This window comes from Anas acuta, chromosome 24 (assembly GCF_963932015.1).
Source record: "Anas acuta chromosome 24, bAnaAcu1.1, whole genome shotgun sequence".
NCBI lineage: Eukaryota > Metazoa > Chordata > Aves > Anseriformes > Anatidae > Anas > Anas acuta.
The window spans coordinates 6,089,798-6,103,341 of record NC_089002.1 but is presented as its reverse complement, the minus strand read 5'-3'; the positions used below and the strand labels follow the sequence as shown (position 1 = coordinate 6,103,341).

General features: G+C 43.6%; 3 protein-coding genes across 3 annotated transcripts; 2 read left to right on the top strand and 1 right to left on the bottom strand.

The window, feature by feature from the left end:
• Positions 1 to 12: 12 nt before the first annotated feature.
• ATP5PB (ATP synthase peripheral stalk-membrane subunit b) lies at positions 13 to 4,321 on the top strand. The gene is made up of 7 exons (XM_068659856.1): positions 13 to 157; positions 252 to 294; positions 575 to 720; positions 1,683 to 1,846; positions 2,257 to 2,382; positions 2,603 to 2,782; positions 3,375 to 4,321. The coding sequence occupies exons 1-7, from the start codon at positions 130 to 132 to the stop codon at positions 3,444 to 3,446; spliced, it is 759 nt and encodes a 252-aa protein (XP_068515957.1). The 5' UTR covers positions 13 to 129; the 3' UTR covers positions 3,447 to 4,321.
• Positions 4,322 to 4,471: 150 nt separating this feature from the next.
• LOC137843991 (transmembrane protein C1orf162 homolog) lies at positions 4,472 to 9,561 on the top strand. Its single transcript, XM_068659859.1, has 6 exons — positions 4,472 to 4,754; positions 5,479 to 5,544; positions 5,892 to 5,997; positions 6,301 to 6,389; positions 7,200 to 7,279; positions 7,859 to 9,561. The coding sequence occupies exons 2-6, from the start codon at positions 5,511 to 5,513 to the stop codon at positions 7,916 to 7,918; spliced, it is 369 nt and encodes a 122-aa protein (XP_068515960.1). The 5' UTR covers positions 4,472 to 4,754; positions 5,479 to 5,510; the 3' UTR covers positions 7,919 to 9,561.
• Positions 9,562 to 9,904: 343 nt separating this feature from the next.
• On the bottom strand, positions 9,905 to 12,995 carry ADORA3 (adenosine A3 receptor). Its single transcript, XM_068659852.1, has 2 exons — positions 12,251 to 12,995; positions 9,905 to 11,284 (listed from the first exon to the last, which is right to left on the bottom strand). The coding sequence occupies exons 1-2, from the start codon at positions 12,661 to 12,663 to the stop codon at positions 10,678 to 10,680; spliced, it is 1,020 nt and encodes a 339-aa protein (XP_068515953.1). The 5' UTR covers positions 12,664 to 12,995; the 3' UTR covers positions 9,905 to 10,677.
• Positions 12,996 to 13,544: the final 549 nt, after the last annotated feature.

Sequence of the window (13,544 nt, the reverse complement as noted above, 5' to 3'; positions counted from 1 at the left end):
GCGCCGCCGCCGCCGCCGCTTCCTCTCGCGAGAGGAACCCGCCTCGGTATCGCGAGAGCTCCGCGCCGCCATCTTGGGGGCTGAGGCGGCCGCCGGTCACCGGGACGGAGCGGTCGTCGGCCCGGCGCCATGTTGTCCCGCCTCGTCCTCAGCGCCGGTGAGTGAGGGGTTAACGGGGGGTAACAGAGGGATAAATTGTGTCTAGGGGGGTTCCCGTGTGCTGATGAACGCTCTCCTTTCTCCTCCTGCAGCCCCAGCCCTGCTGAGGAGCCTGCGGCCTGCCGCCTCCGTGGGGTGAGTACCGGGGGCTGGGGGCGGCCCAGCACGGGGCTGGGGTCTGGGGTCGCCGCCTGGGTTGAGGCAGCGCAGCGCGGTTCTGTCCCTGTGTCTGTAAGCAAGGCCGCAAGGGTAGGGAAGGGCAAAGGCCGCGAGGGGCCGCAGGGGGTTGTCTCGATCCTGAGACCCTTCCCCAAAGCAAACGTAGCTCGGTTGTGTCTGGCTTTGTAACTGGAAATGCGTTTCGCGGTGGTTCTTGTAAAGTAAGAAGCTTAACAGGAGCTGTTGTTATTTATAGCGTGCTGCATGTTGTGAGGCCGATTCACACCAGTCAGCAGCGTTCGGCTCCGGTGCCTCCTTTGCCTGAGAAGGGAGGAGAAGTACGGCATGGCTTGATCCCTGAGGAGTTCTTCCAGTTCCTTTATCCTAAAACAGGAGTCACAGGTTAATACACGCGTGTGTGTCTTATCAGTGTGCATTTGGTTGCACTTATTTAGTTGTGTCCACAGCTGTGGCTGGTAAAAAAGTAAGGTACCAAGGCGAACACAGGATTTTCATTGGTGAATATCCTGGATGTGTTCACAGCACGGTGTTTTACCCTGGGAGGAGAGGAAGAATTTTTGTGTTCTGTTAAATATTGATTCTGCAACTTCAATTCCTTAAGGGGCTCGGAATCTTTGAGTTTTGTTCTTTAGATGTGAGTTGAGAGTTATAATAACCTGAAAACCTGTGTGGTAGTTCTCAGATTAAAGTGCCTTAGAAAAGCCCGGTCAACTCAATGGCCTGCACCAGACACTTTTGTATATGTAGAAAAGGATTGCGAAGAATGAGCCAGCACAGCGCTTCTTGACTTTAAACTTCAGCACCTGTGCTTTAAAGAAGTGCTAAAATTATGTCATGAGCTTGATCTTGCAGAAAGATTGAATGATGGCCGGCCCTCAAAGCCAGTAAACATAGATGTTTTTGAATGAGCAGAGGCTGCAGGTCCTGTAGAAGGTGCGACTTGCTTTGCTCTTGTGGTGAGCACCTTCCTGCAACCTCCCTCTCAGTGGTGTTGGGTTTCTGTGGGAATGCTGTGTGCGGTTCTGGGTGCCACAATGTCAGAAAAACATAAAGCTATTAGAGAGCATCCAAAGGAGACCAAGTGAAAAGTCAGGAAGTGTTTGGACAGCTTTCTGTCAGACATGGTCTGATTTTTAGGTGGTCCTGTGCAGAACCACGAGGTAGAACTGATGATCCTTGTGGGTCCCTTCCAACATGGGATATTCTATGATTGTGTGTTTCTGCTCTTGGTCATGGTACAAGAGAATATTTCCTGATCTTAAACTATTTACATTTTATGTGTTTGACTTCAGTAAGCCACTTCACATTTTGTTCAAATAATGCTGCTTTATTTTTTTCTTTAGGGCCTTACATGTTGGGAACTGGACTCCTGCTTTACTTTCTCTCTAAGGAAATCTATGTAGTTAACCATGAGACAGTTGCAGCTGCCTGCATATTGTCGGTCATCATTTACGGCATTAAAAAATATGGGGCTGATGTAGCAGCTTTTGCTGACAAACTTAATGAGGTAAAAAAAAAAAGAAGTCATAATCCAACTTTGCAGTATCTAAAAACTTCTAATTAACCTGCTTAAATATGTCCTGGCTGTAATAAAATCTGAGCCCAGTATCTTCATATGTTTAAGGTATGTTTTAGATCTTCTGTCTATGTTGTTATATGGGCCTTCCAAAAAAAGAGAAAGAATACCACCTTATTCAAGAACAAATATTTAATGTAATTATTTTTTTTTAAGTGTTGTTAATTGTGAACACTAATTCTTCTGTCTTGTTATCCTTTAATCTCAAACCTGACACAGTCCATCCTGATGCAGACATTTCTCAATTTATAATGCAAAACATCAGAAGATAGTTGCAAATCACTTGTTTTCTTTGCATCTTACTTTTATTCTGAAGCATATTTTTTTGTTTCTTCTTCCAGGAGAAAATTGCTAAAGTTACAGATATTAAAAATAATTCAATTAAAGATCTCGAGGCTGCTATTGAGCAGGAGAAAAAGGAGCAATGGAGAGCTGAAGGCCGCAGTTACCTCTTCGATGCTAAGCGGGTATGCAGTTTCAGCTCTACTGTTCACTTCTAACTGCTGCCTCCACGATAAAATCCAGGTGCCTCTTGGACTGTTAACAAGTAACAACAAATCACTTCCAAGCTCTGTGTTGCAGACAGGGGCAGTTCCACTACCTGATCTGATGACTCTGTGAAACTGTGCTCTGCTGTTCTGTATTTTTGCCGAGTGTTAATCCATTGATTTCGTCTTCTGTGCCTAGAATAACATTGCGATGCTGCTGGAAGCCAATTACCGAGAGAGATTATTAACAGTGTACAATGAAGTAAAGAAAAGGCTGGACTATCAAGTGGCCATGCAGAATCTAAAGCATCAAAAAGAACAAGATCATATGATTCAGTGGGTGGAGAAGAACGTTGTTCAGAGCATCACACCTCAACAGGTACTTTTTTTGTTGTTTTTTTGTCTGTTTTATGTTCTAGACTATAAACATAGGTGCTGTACAGTACTTCTGTCTTTAGTCAGAAAATGCTAGATCATCCCTGGGTGACTTCCAAGCATGGCTGCAGTGCGTTCCTACTGTTGTCTAAAAGCCAACAAGCCCAGACATCAGATAAAAGACGCTCAGGTTGCTGGTGAACTGAGCTAGACATTTGTGGTATTTGTTCTTGCACCATAGAGCTCAGCTTGTGATAAAATGTAGCGAACAGGTCAGGGAATTTACTTCTAAAATTCTCCGTGTAAGACCATGGAAGCTTAAGATCTACAGATGATCTCTGGATGTCCTTTCTTCTAAGGAATGAACCCGTTAACAACAAATCATTCTCTTAGTTCTGCTTGTAGGTGCTCTAATGCACATCATTACTGGAATCTGAATGTGCTTTCATGAGCTGTAGCAATATCCCTTTTTAATCTGAAACTCATTTTGTGTGTCTAAAGAGAAAATCTAAAATGCATTAGAATACCTCTTTTGCTTGTTTAATTGTCCTTCAAAAAGTCGTTCTCCTGAAAGCTTTTTTCTTTTCTTTTTGCAGCAGAAGGAGAGTATTGCAAAGTGCATTTCGGACCTGAAAGCGTTATCAAAGAGTGCACAGGTGGCAGTGTAACCCTGTAGCAGCTGATTGCACTGACATGTCTTCTGACTTTTTGTTGGAAACTCTATGATTCTAAAATGTCATTAAAACAAACCCACAAAAAACTTTCCTGTCTTTGACTGCCAGTAGTAACGGTGATTTCCTTTTTGTCTTTGTAGTAGCTTGATCAGTAATGTAAACAAACCACTGAAATGAGATTGTAGTGGCGGGTTACTTTCGACCACAATTTGTGCAGCTCCGCATGGTTCCTGTATGGTTCTGTATGGTCCTGATGGAGATGCAGAATTTGGCTGCTGTGGTGCTAATACACTCATCAGTTTTTGGTTTCGAATCACCCATGATAATGCCCTACAGTTATTTTCCATAACTGTTAACGAGTTTTAAAATCAAAATGGCTGTTAGTGCTCCCATTCACCTCGTCTGAACTGTCCAAGGCTTGGAGATGGGTGGAATTCATGTTTTCTTTTTGTAAACAAACCACAAAACATGTAACAAAGCATTAAGTAATGACACAAGTACCTTCCTGTTCTATGGAAAAGAGGATGTGGCTGGCAGGAAGCGTATCAGAAGCTACTCTAAAACTTAGCTTCCATTCCATTAACCAGTATAAAGATTAAAACAGTGAATGGATAAGTTGTCTCTAGAAGATTTTATCCTGAAATTTCATAGGAAAAAAAGTTGTTCTCTTTATTATGTATAACAAGGAAAATACTTTGGTTATTATAATAATATATAGTGTAAGATTTTAATTTTCCAGGAAAGTTTTTTTTGCCCAGGGGTGGTGGTATATGTCTAATCTGTGTCTAAGCAGAGCACGTACCTATGTATAATCTCATCCTTTCTACATTGGAAAGTGATTTATTCAGAAATAAACTTAAGTAAACAGACTAGAATGTGCTGATGCACCTTTTTTAATATAGATTGTTACTACAGTAAGGAAATGTTTTAAGTGGGGTTAATAAAATACCAGAACTTTCTTCAGTTTTTCCCTTTCAATACAACACATCAGCAAAAAACAAACAAACAAACCAACGTGATATTATTTAGAGGTAGCATACTCCTAAAGGCAAAAGCAAGCTAATTTAAGCTAAAGGTGATTTTTTCTTCAGTTCAACACTTCTTGAAAATAAAAGGTGTCTTTCATATTGTTTCCTGCTTGGGAAAAAAAAAAAAAAAATGAAGTTGCTCAACTTCCTCACTGGTGCAACCGTAAATTTGAATGACACTCAAGTTTTTGCTAGTTTGGCATAGATTCTTTTCACGAAGCAAGTACTGTGGTGCAAGTGGTGCTAAAGCTTCGGGATCTTTGTAAGGCGTGAGGTAAGGTGGAGCTGTATCACTTGCCGTCAATATTTCTATTGCTGCTAGCACAATGCGCTTTTAGACTTGGTACAGGATACATGGAGGTTTTACTTACGGAATGTGGGCATACGGTGGGTGTGTAGTAAGAAAAGGTGACAGCAACAGAGAACAGGGTTTGCTTTCATGTTGCCAGCAATACATGGATGTTATTCACAACGTGCAGTTTGCAAGCCACACGATGAGAAATAGGGCAAGGCTTTCCTAGTAGAGACTGCTATTTCCGTCTTTAAGCTTGCAGCCCCCAAATTTTAGAAGAATATTTTAATTCTTACTTTGTTGAAAAAACCTTGAGAAAGGAAAAACTTAAAGGGATATTTTATCAATTTTGTCTGATTGTGGAAATTTTCATGGAGTTCACTGCGTTCTAGCTGCTGCAAAAATAATGCTGTGGGAGCTTTTTTAGTTTAACATGAAATACACTCCAGCCTGTTTAGAGAAGACGGCTCGTTCATCAAAGTGTAGTGAGCAAGTGTGAACTCCTGCATTGGAAGACGTTGGGAAGTAGGATTCGTGCCGAGTAATCTCCAGGTTGCTTGCTTGGCTTTGTGCCACTTTGTGCAAGATGCCTGAAACACTGATAAGGACTATTAATAAAGTCTGTGCAATAGATGAGGATGTCAGGTTTGTTTTGTGTGTGTGTGTGTGTGCATATGTATAAACAAAGTTTTTTCTCTCTCTTTAGCTTCTCTTGCTGTTCGTTAGTGTTTGGAGAGAATGGGAGGAGGTTATTCCTCAAAAGTAAAACCAGGTATTTTCTTTATTAAAGGAGTTTTCTTAGATCCAGCATTCTGGACTAAATTGACATTTTATTGACTTGGAAATGGCTGTTGTGTGGACAGCCTTGCAGATGCATGCATTTGGGAAAGAATTGCATTACTCCCAAAGACTGCCATGGAACAGTAATAATGTGAATAGTTTTTTTCTACATAGTATTTTCAATTTCGGCCCTCTGATAAGTAAATATTATACTTAGAATATTTATTTGCATTATATGTCAGTAATTCCTGAGTAGGCACACGCTTCTACATTGTATTTGTTGCTTGTAATTGTACAGGAAATATTAACACATTTTTAAAACTTTTTTTTCGTACACAGTTCCAGTTACACCAGCACCCATTCCCACTACTGTCACTGTACATACCACTGTATATACCTCCACTGCTGCCTTACAAGATTCAGAAGGCAAATCCTTCTTTGATAAGTAAATGCTTCACTTTTATTTCCTGACTTTAAGCTCCAAGTTCCCTGAAACTGCAAACCTCTCCTGCAAGGGGGGAGTTGGATGTAATGCAATTTATGTCTCAGGGTCTTACAAGTTTGCTTAGAATTTTTCTAGTCTGGGCTCTAGATATTTAACTCGTAGTGGTACTTACTGCAGATACACACCTTTTAATCTCATGGGACTTGGCATAAATGAGATATAAGCTTTGTAGAATCTGAGAATGATTCTTTAACACTTCCTTAAAAACTGGTGATTCTGACACTGTTTTCTGTGCATCGGCAGCCGTGACATACTCTACTTAGCCTTAGCCTTTGTCTCTGGGATCCTGTCAACTGTTACAGTTTTCGCAGTCATCTACCTCCTGATGAAAAGTAAGTGACACCGTAGAGGAAACGACAGCATCCTGATGATTCAGCCCTGGCAGCAGGGAAGTGGTTAATGTGTCGTGCTCTACATCTGAATATGGGTGGTGCTAGGTTTCCATGCTCTTCAGGCTGCTTCTTCAAGCAGGAGAGCTTTAAAGCAACTTCTGTATCAGCGTCCCTTTAGAAACAGGTTTGGATTGTGTCCCCTTGTATAGTTCATTCAAGTTTTGATGAACCACTGCTCCTGGCAGTAACTGTTAATCATCCCAAGAGCTATTTCCACAGAAAAATTAACCTGAGCACAGACAAGGGCTGTGAGGAAGGAACTGTGGAGCTAACGGGCAGGGCATCACAGGTGATTCCTCTTTCTGTGCTCAAAATGACAACCAGAGAAACCTCAGTGCCCCTGCACCAGAAGAGGAAGAGAGAAATGAACTGTCCTGCACCCAGGACAGACTAATTCACTGGGTGCTAATTGTTCCTCAGTCCTGTAATTAAAACATCCTAAGTTCTGAGAAAGAGCAGGGATTCTGTTGTTTTGCCTTTAAAACGATGATTGTCACAGGGAGCATGGACTAAGAATTTGCTATCTTTTAAATAAGTAACTAGAGAAAGGTGTTGAGAATAAGTCGCCCTTCTGATCACCCAGCTGATCCCAATCCACAGCATTCCTTCTTCCCCTGCCCTCCCTTCCCCACCTTACCAGCCACATTTGAGCTGTGCACCCTGGGGTCACTCTGATGCCTGGCTCATGCGCCTCGTGCTGCTCTCTCCAAGCACAGGACAGGCAGCAGAGACTTTTATTCTCCTTTCCAGAGCGTAAGAGATCCCAGGAAAATTTACAAGAGCAAGCTCCCTCCCAGGTACCACGCGAGGAATCTGCTAAAAACGTCCAGGTAAAGGTCAAAACTATTATTCCTATTATTTTATGCAGACTTTAAGTTCCTGATAGAGTTGTAAATGCTAATTTTGGGAGAGAGAAGAGGTTTGCTCTTGCAGACTCAAGTATTAGAGGACTAAGACTAAGGAAAAGGGATTCATCCTGTGCATTGGAGGCTGTTTGTAGTAGTTCTGGGAGCCACTTAGGTGCCTAGGCAGGAGGAGGAAAGCTAACCCTTCTCTGTCATGCACTCCACATGTATTCCAGGGACTCAAGTTCAACCAAAGCACTAATTAGGGAGCTCAGGAGAAAATCTTCTTAAGGGGCAAGCGTTTCTGCAGTTCTCCTTCGTGATGTCAATTCTCTGGAAGCCCCAAATGCTGAGACCCAATCCAGGATCCCGAGCTGGGCTCATCACCCTGATCCAGCACCACACTTGGTGGCTTTCCCACATGCAGGGGCAGGCTGTGACCGACCACGGACCGTAGCATTGAGGACAAATTTAAAAAAAAAAAAAAAAAAAAGAAAAGAAATCTGTGCTGAAATGTAACACTTGCACTTTCACCAATATTTGTAAATTTTTTCACGTCCCCAGGATGAGGTTTCCTACGCCACTGTGGTCATCCAGCCCAGGCCAAAAGTGAGGCCTGTGTGATGATGAAATTTCTGGTGGAACGAAGACCTCTGCGCTTCCTGCACATCAAACGCTGCCACCAGCATTGCATCAAGGCCTGTAGAGCTCTACGCAATGACAACACTGACATCTGTGACGTCTGCTGATTTTATGGCTGTGAGGGGAAAACAACGTCTCCTGTTCCTGCCTCCTTGCCAACGGCTGTAGACAGATTGCTTTTTGCACTGAGCTTCCTCACCTGTAGACATCTCAGTGGCTCCTTGTAGAGTTGTGAAATTTCTAAATTTTCTGTAGGGTTGTAAAGAAACTTGTGAAGTTTCCGTGTGTTTTGGCTGCTGCTTTGAATGGCCGAAGAGAACTAAAAAATGGGAATGTTTCTCTGCATCAGTTCACGTCTGAGCCCTTATTTCTTTGCTCAGTCACTGACCAGAGCATTTTTCTTGCCTTTTGCACTGCCAGCTGCTCTGATTAGCTAATAACCGGACTAAGGAGTGATAACACAAATGCCCGCTTCCCCCTTGGTTCACTTCTGACATGCGGGGAGCGCGTCCCCGGGCTCGGGCAGGCTCCGTGCGGCGGGGCCGTGCCGCTGGGGGGCAGCAGGAGCCCGAGCTCGGGGCTCCCCGACCTGCAGGGATTTTATTTATTTATTTTTTTTTGTTTGCTCCCCCCTCTGCCAGCTGGGATCCCCCGGGGATGCTCGCCTGCCTTCCTCCCGTGGGTTTCCCTGCTCCCAGCCCTCTGGGCTTTCTCCTTCTCCGTCTGCGGTGCCTGGGATGTTCCCTGGTTTTGCACTTTGTAAGAAATGCAGGAGTGAAGTTGGCCTTGCACTATTCGTAGCTTTCTGCTGCTTGTTTGGGGCCTCTCTTTCTGCTGAAAGCAATCGGTTCCATCTACCGATAAAGAGAGATTGTGTAGCAAAATTCTGATGTACTTCTGTACTTCCTTCACTGGCTTGTTTATTAATAGAGTGAAACTGTGTAACAGGGCACTTCTGGTCTGTGACAAGGATTACATCAGATATAAACCGAGATGTCTGATTTTAGCTAGAGGAACAGACACCAACGTTTTTCCTTTCAGCTTACTGAACCAAGTAACACAGAATGGTGCATTGCTTTTTTATTATTATTTTTTTTAAAGACCACTTTTAGTATTTAAAGATAGATAAAAAAAAAAAAAATAGCCTTGTCTCCAAAGATCTATTTTCAGCCTGACCCATGTTCCCTAAAAGCAGGCTGTGCAGACTATGGTGTAATATTTACTGCAATTTCTGAGCTGTCCCAGGCAGGACTTGTACCAAAGCAGTGCAGGGATTTCGTGCAGGCTTTTTTTTAGGTTGTCAGGGAGAAGAGCAGGTTGAGTTCACATTAAATCCATATAATATTTATTGTCCTTCATGAAAATGTGGCACAGTGACAGCAGCACAAGTTGACCAGACTTGAATTTATCATCTAGTTGTACAGAAGACAAAGGAGGTAAGAGTCGTCAGTGACAACATGCCTGCATTGCGAGCTACTGTGTTACCAACAACAAAAAACATTTATCCTATTTTCAGTAGACCCAGCCAACCCTTGCAGGAGAAAAAAATGGACAAAATTTGTCTGAAGTCTCTTCTGTATTTTGAAATTATACAATAAATACGTATATAGACATATTTACATACACCTTCGGATTCAGTTCAGAGTAAATCTTCAGATCTGTAACAGGCTGCAAAAAGAAACTGTTCAGAGCAACTGGTTTGCAAAGGAGATTTGCAACAAACTGCATTTATGTCAGGTGTTAAGAAAACAGTTTCTGGTGGTAGGGAGAACAGATCATGGGAATATGCTGTGCAGGAAAATCGCCAAAATGGATGCTTTTCAGTAACAAATTAGGAAAATGCAGACTTGATGGTATAGGAATAGTTGATTCTATCCTTGGTAAGGGAGCTGGGGGAGGAGGGAATAACCTAAAGATATCATTAGTTTATTTTTTTTTGTCAGCTACTTCCCCCTGGCATGCTCCCATCACTCAATAGCTTAAGTGTGCTCTTGCACCAGCTCCTGCCTGGTGCCCCGTGTCTGAGGTCCATTTTTCCGGCTTCTGGGAGCACTGTCTTGATTTCCAAATAATGAAAGACTCCCATGACAGGATCTTCCCCCAAAGAAGAGTCACCAAAGGTAGTTCAGCTTCTGTCCTTTCAGCTGAGACGGTCAGCAGTGGGACCCACAGTGAGGATAGTTTCGTGATGCAGTTTTTCATCCACAGGTGGAGGTGTTGCACAAGGTGCTATAGCCTTATTGAACACATGCTGCTGGAACAAAACGTCGGGGGCAAGTGTGGTTGTGTGCAAGTAAAGGGCCTGTAACTGGACAAAAAGATTTAAAACTAGAAATTAACAATAATTGTGTTTACCAGCTGGCAATAAATTTGACTTAGGGAACTAGGAGGAAAAAATCTGCCTTGTTAACAGTGCTTTGGGCCACTGGTCTGACAAATAATGCTCAAGCCAATAAGTAAAAACTAGAAGGTGCTCTTAAATGAAGATTCTTGTCTGGAAGGTCTGGGCTTGGTGTACAGCTACAGTCAAGCAGAATTTGCTGGGGTATAATAATGCAGAAGATTGTGGATGATCCTTTTAGGCTTAATGTCAAATGTACATCAGATAGAGTAGAAGGGGTTTGCCCTTATCATAAAACAGTTTGTGTAAGACTGTAGGTAAAATTCCCATGGGTTTTTTAAAGCATTTTATCAATGGTCTGGTATACACTGATGAGCCAACATTCATTCTATATTTATGACTATTGAGGTGTTTGTTCTGTAAGGACTGGGTCTGGTGTTGTTGGGCTTTTTTTGCATAGGATATAGGTCCTTAAAATTAAAAGGTAAGTGGTTTTGAACTTTTTTATCCTGCAAGCGTAGACAATGGGGTTCATGGCAGAATTGGCATGGGACAGCAAGATTCCCAGGTAAATCCAGTGCTTGGGGATATTACATTCAGGGTAAAAATAGAAGATGCAGTTTATAATGCACAGAGGCAACCAGGATACTGCAAACAGGAAGAGAACAAGTGCTAGAGATTTGGCTGTCTTGAACTCCTGTCCATAAAATGTTCCTGCCCCTCTCACGTTGCTTACACCTTGGCTTAGCTTCATCCTGATGATGTAAAAGATTTCAACATACAGACCACACATGATGGTCAGAGGGACAAGGGTCCATGTCACAAACCCAAAATATACCATGTAATCCATCCTCATCACAGAGACAAATTCGCATGTTTGAGAGTCAGTGTTCCTTTCTTTTTGCCTGTTCCATCCAAACATGGGGATTAATCCTGCCAGCAGGGAGAGAGACCAGCACAAACCCAGTGCCCACCAAATTCTTCTTTCTGTAGTGATTATTTTATATCTGTTGAGGAAGAAAACCCAGCTCATGTTAAACAGAAGTGCTTAAAATAGTTAAGGGTGGTTTCAAGAACTCGTGTTCAAATACTACAAGTTCATTATGACAAACTGCAGGACTGAGTTCCTTTTCTTGGAGGGAAAACCTTATCTTGAGATAAGCCTTTGCTCTTCATTTGTAACAGTTACTTTGCAGCACTTGAACAAGACGTACTGTGCTTAACTTCCCCTCTTTATAATTCTATCAGTTTTCAGCTATCTTATTTCTTGTTTCATTAAGATCTTAGGGTTCCTCTTGCCTGGTTATTTCCATACATATTTATTTATTTTATATATATAGTATATAATATATATTTCCACTACTAGCAGTCCTATCATTTCTCAACTTTTTTGGATGCCTCTTACTCTCTGTATTTGGTTTGTAATATTTGTAAGACCAAACTGCTTTTTCACTCTTGTAGGTCCTTTCCCCACAGAAATATGGCCTTTTTCATGCTTGAAATTATGATTTACATCTCTAGCTTACATGCTTTTTCCCTTCAAATATAGAAAGTGAAAGACTTCTTAAATCAGCCCTTCATAAGCCTTTGTTACTTCTTTTGTATATTCAGCCAACAGTACAAGAAACTGTATTTAGGAGACTATCCTCAGAAACCCAAAGAAATTTACAGTACTTTCAGCATTCTGCACAATTACAAAACACCCGAAGAAGTGAACTGTTTGACCATGGACTCAGCCTGTGGCTGAATTCTGACCGGCAACAGCACCAAGCTCCCCGTGTTGCATGGACCCCCTTGGGGTCTGCCTGTGCTGCATTAACTGCTGAGCGGGGGTCCTGCCCCATGCGGGTAGGGACAGCTGCTTTCTCTATCCACAAGCATGCATCTACAGTAAAAACGTGTTCGGAAAGGGGTAGGGGCTGGGTGTGGGATGGAGCGGGTGAGAGGAGGTGCCCGGGACAGGCAGCACTCACCTGATGGGCAGCTTCACGCGCAGGTACCTGTCGACCGCGATGGCCAGGAGGGAGAGGATGGATGCGTTAGTGAAAATCACGATCAGGCAGCACATGAACAGGCAGGAGTAGAAGTCAATGCTGACCTTCAGGCTCACCACGATGGCCAGGGGGATGACGAGGACCCCCACGGCGATATCAGCCAGCGCCAGGGAGACGATGAAGTACATGGTCGTGTTCTGAAAGGCCGAGTTCAGTTTCACCACCCAGATGACCAGGATGTTACCCAAAGCAGCGAGCAAAGCCACCAGGCACTCGGCCCCGATGTAAATGGCATCCATGCTGCCCAGCACCTGGCTCAGCACCTGGCTGGTGTTGGTCAGCGCGTTGCTGGGGTCGTTCCTGCCCTGGCTCGAGCTGCAGAGGGTGGACATGGGCACCAGTGGCCTCCCGCAGGGTCTGCCCACGGTGCCTACCGCTCGCTTCTTCCAGTGACGTTCCGGCGGGCAAACCCCCAGAATTTCACATCCTCAGCACTTGGGCAGCAACTCAGCTCTTTCCATTCCACGAGGCTGCAGATATCTCAGCATCCAGGAAAGATTTTCCCCTTTGGACACGTCTCCTGATGCTCACAGTACCCCTTCGGCAGCCTGCTAGCTGTAAAGTACTTTGGAAAGCTACTTTGAAAAGGAAAAAAATGAAAAGTTCTCTCAAGACTGCTTACCAGCAACCTGCAAACAAATAATTGAACTGCTTCCTCTTCCTAGCCACGGGTTTAGAAGTGGGAGAGCTGTAACCAGAATTGACCGTGCAAAGCTGCCACTTATCAGCTTAGATAATCTCTCTGTAGTCACTGTAGGAAATGAGGCTGTTTGGGGGACTGTAGAAGGGCATTAAGCTAAATTCCAATAGTTACTTAATTCAGGGTATATTAGATCAGTTAAGGCCCCAAGATGACTGAGTTCCCTTACTCAGACCTTTCCCAGTGTGACAAGATCGTCGCTGTAATGCCAGTGACGTTTTTTCAGTGGAAGTGCCAGCACTCCATGTTCATCCTTGCCACGTTCAGAGGGGCATGCTTTCCCCTGCTCTGCCCCGTCTTTAGAGCAACAGGTATGGAGAGGCCTCCTCGCAATGAAAGAGTGAAAGAAAGGCCAGGGTTAGTTTATGGAGTGCAGAGGAACGAAGGCAAGGTGTGGGATGTGATGGGAAGCGGGGGGAGTGTGGGAAAGCAGTGATTGCAGACGTGGTGGGAGCTGCGGACCCCTCGAGACAGAGCCAAGGAGGAGCAAACACGAGCTGGGGACAGCCTGAG

Excerpts from the sequence above, each read along its gene's own strand:
- LOC137843991 (XM_068659859.1), top strand. The coding sequence starts at position 5,511 with ATGGGAGGAGGTTATTCCTCAAAAGTAAAACCAG. Across the intron at positions 5,998-6,300 it reads GGCAAATCCTTCTTTGATAA|CCGTGACATACTCTACTTAG; the intron begins GTAAATGCTTCA and ends GTGCATCGGCAG. Across the intron at positions 7,280-7,858 it reads AATCTGCTAAAAACGTCCAG|GATGAGGTTTCCTACGCCAC; the intron begins GTAAAGGTCAAA and ends TCACGTCCCCAG.
- ADORA3 (XM_068659852.1), bottom strand. The coding sequence starts at position 12,663 with ATGTCCACCCTCTGCAGCTCGAGCCAGGGCAGGAACGACCCCAGCAAC. Across the intron at positions 11,285-12,250 it reads CGCGTGAAGCTGCCCATCAG|ATATAAAATAATCACTACAG; the intron begins GTGAGTGCTGCC and ends CTTCCTCAACAG.
- ATP5PB (XM_068659856.1), top strand. The coding sequence starts at position 130 with ATGTTGTCCCGCCTCGTCCTCAGCGCCG. Across the intron at positions 1,847-2,256 it reads TTGCTGACAAACTTAATGAG|GAGAAAATTGCTAAAGTTAC; the intron begins GTAAAAAAAAAA and ends TTCTTCTTCCAG. Across the intron at positions 2,783-3,374 it reads AGAGCATCACACCTCAACAG|CAGAAGGAGAGTATTGCAAA; the intron begins GTACTTTTTTTG and ends TTCTTTTTGCAG.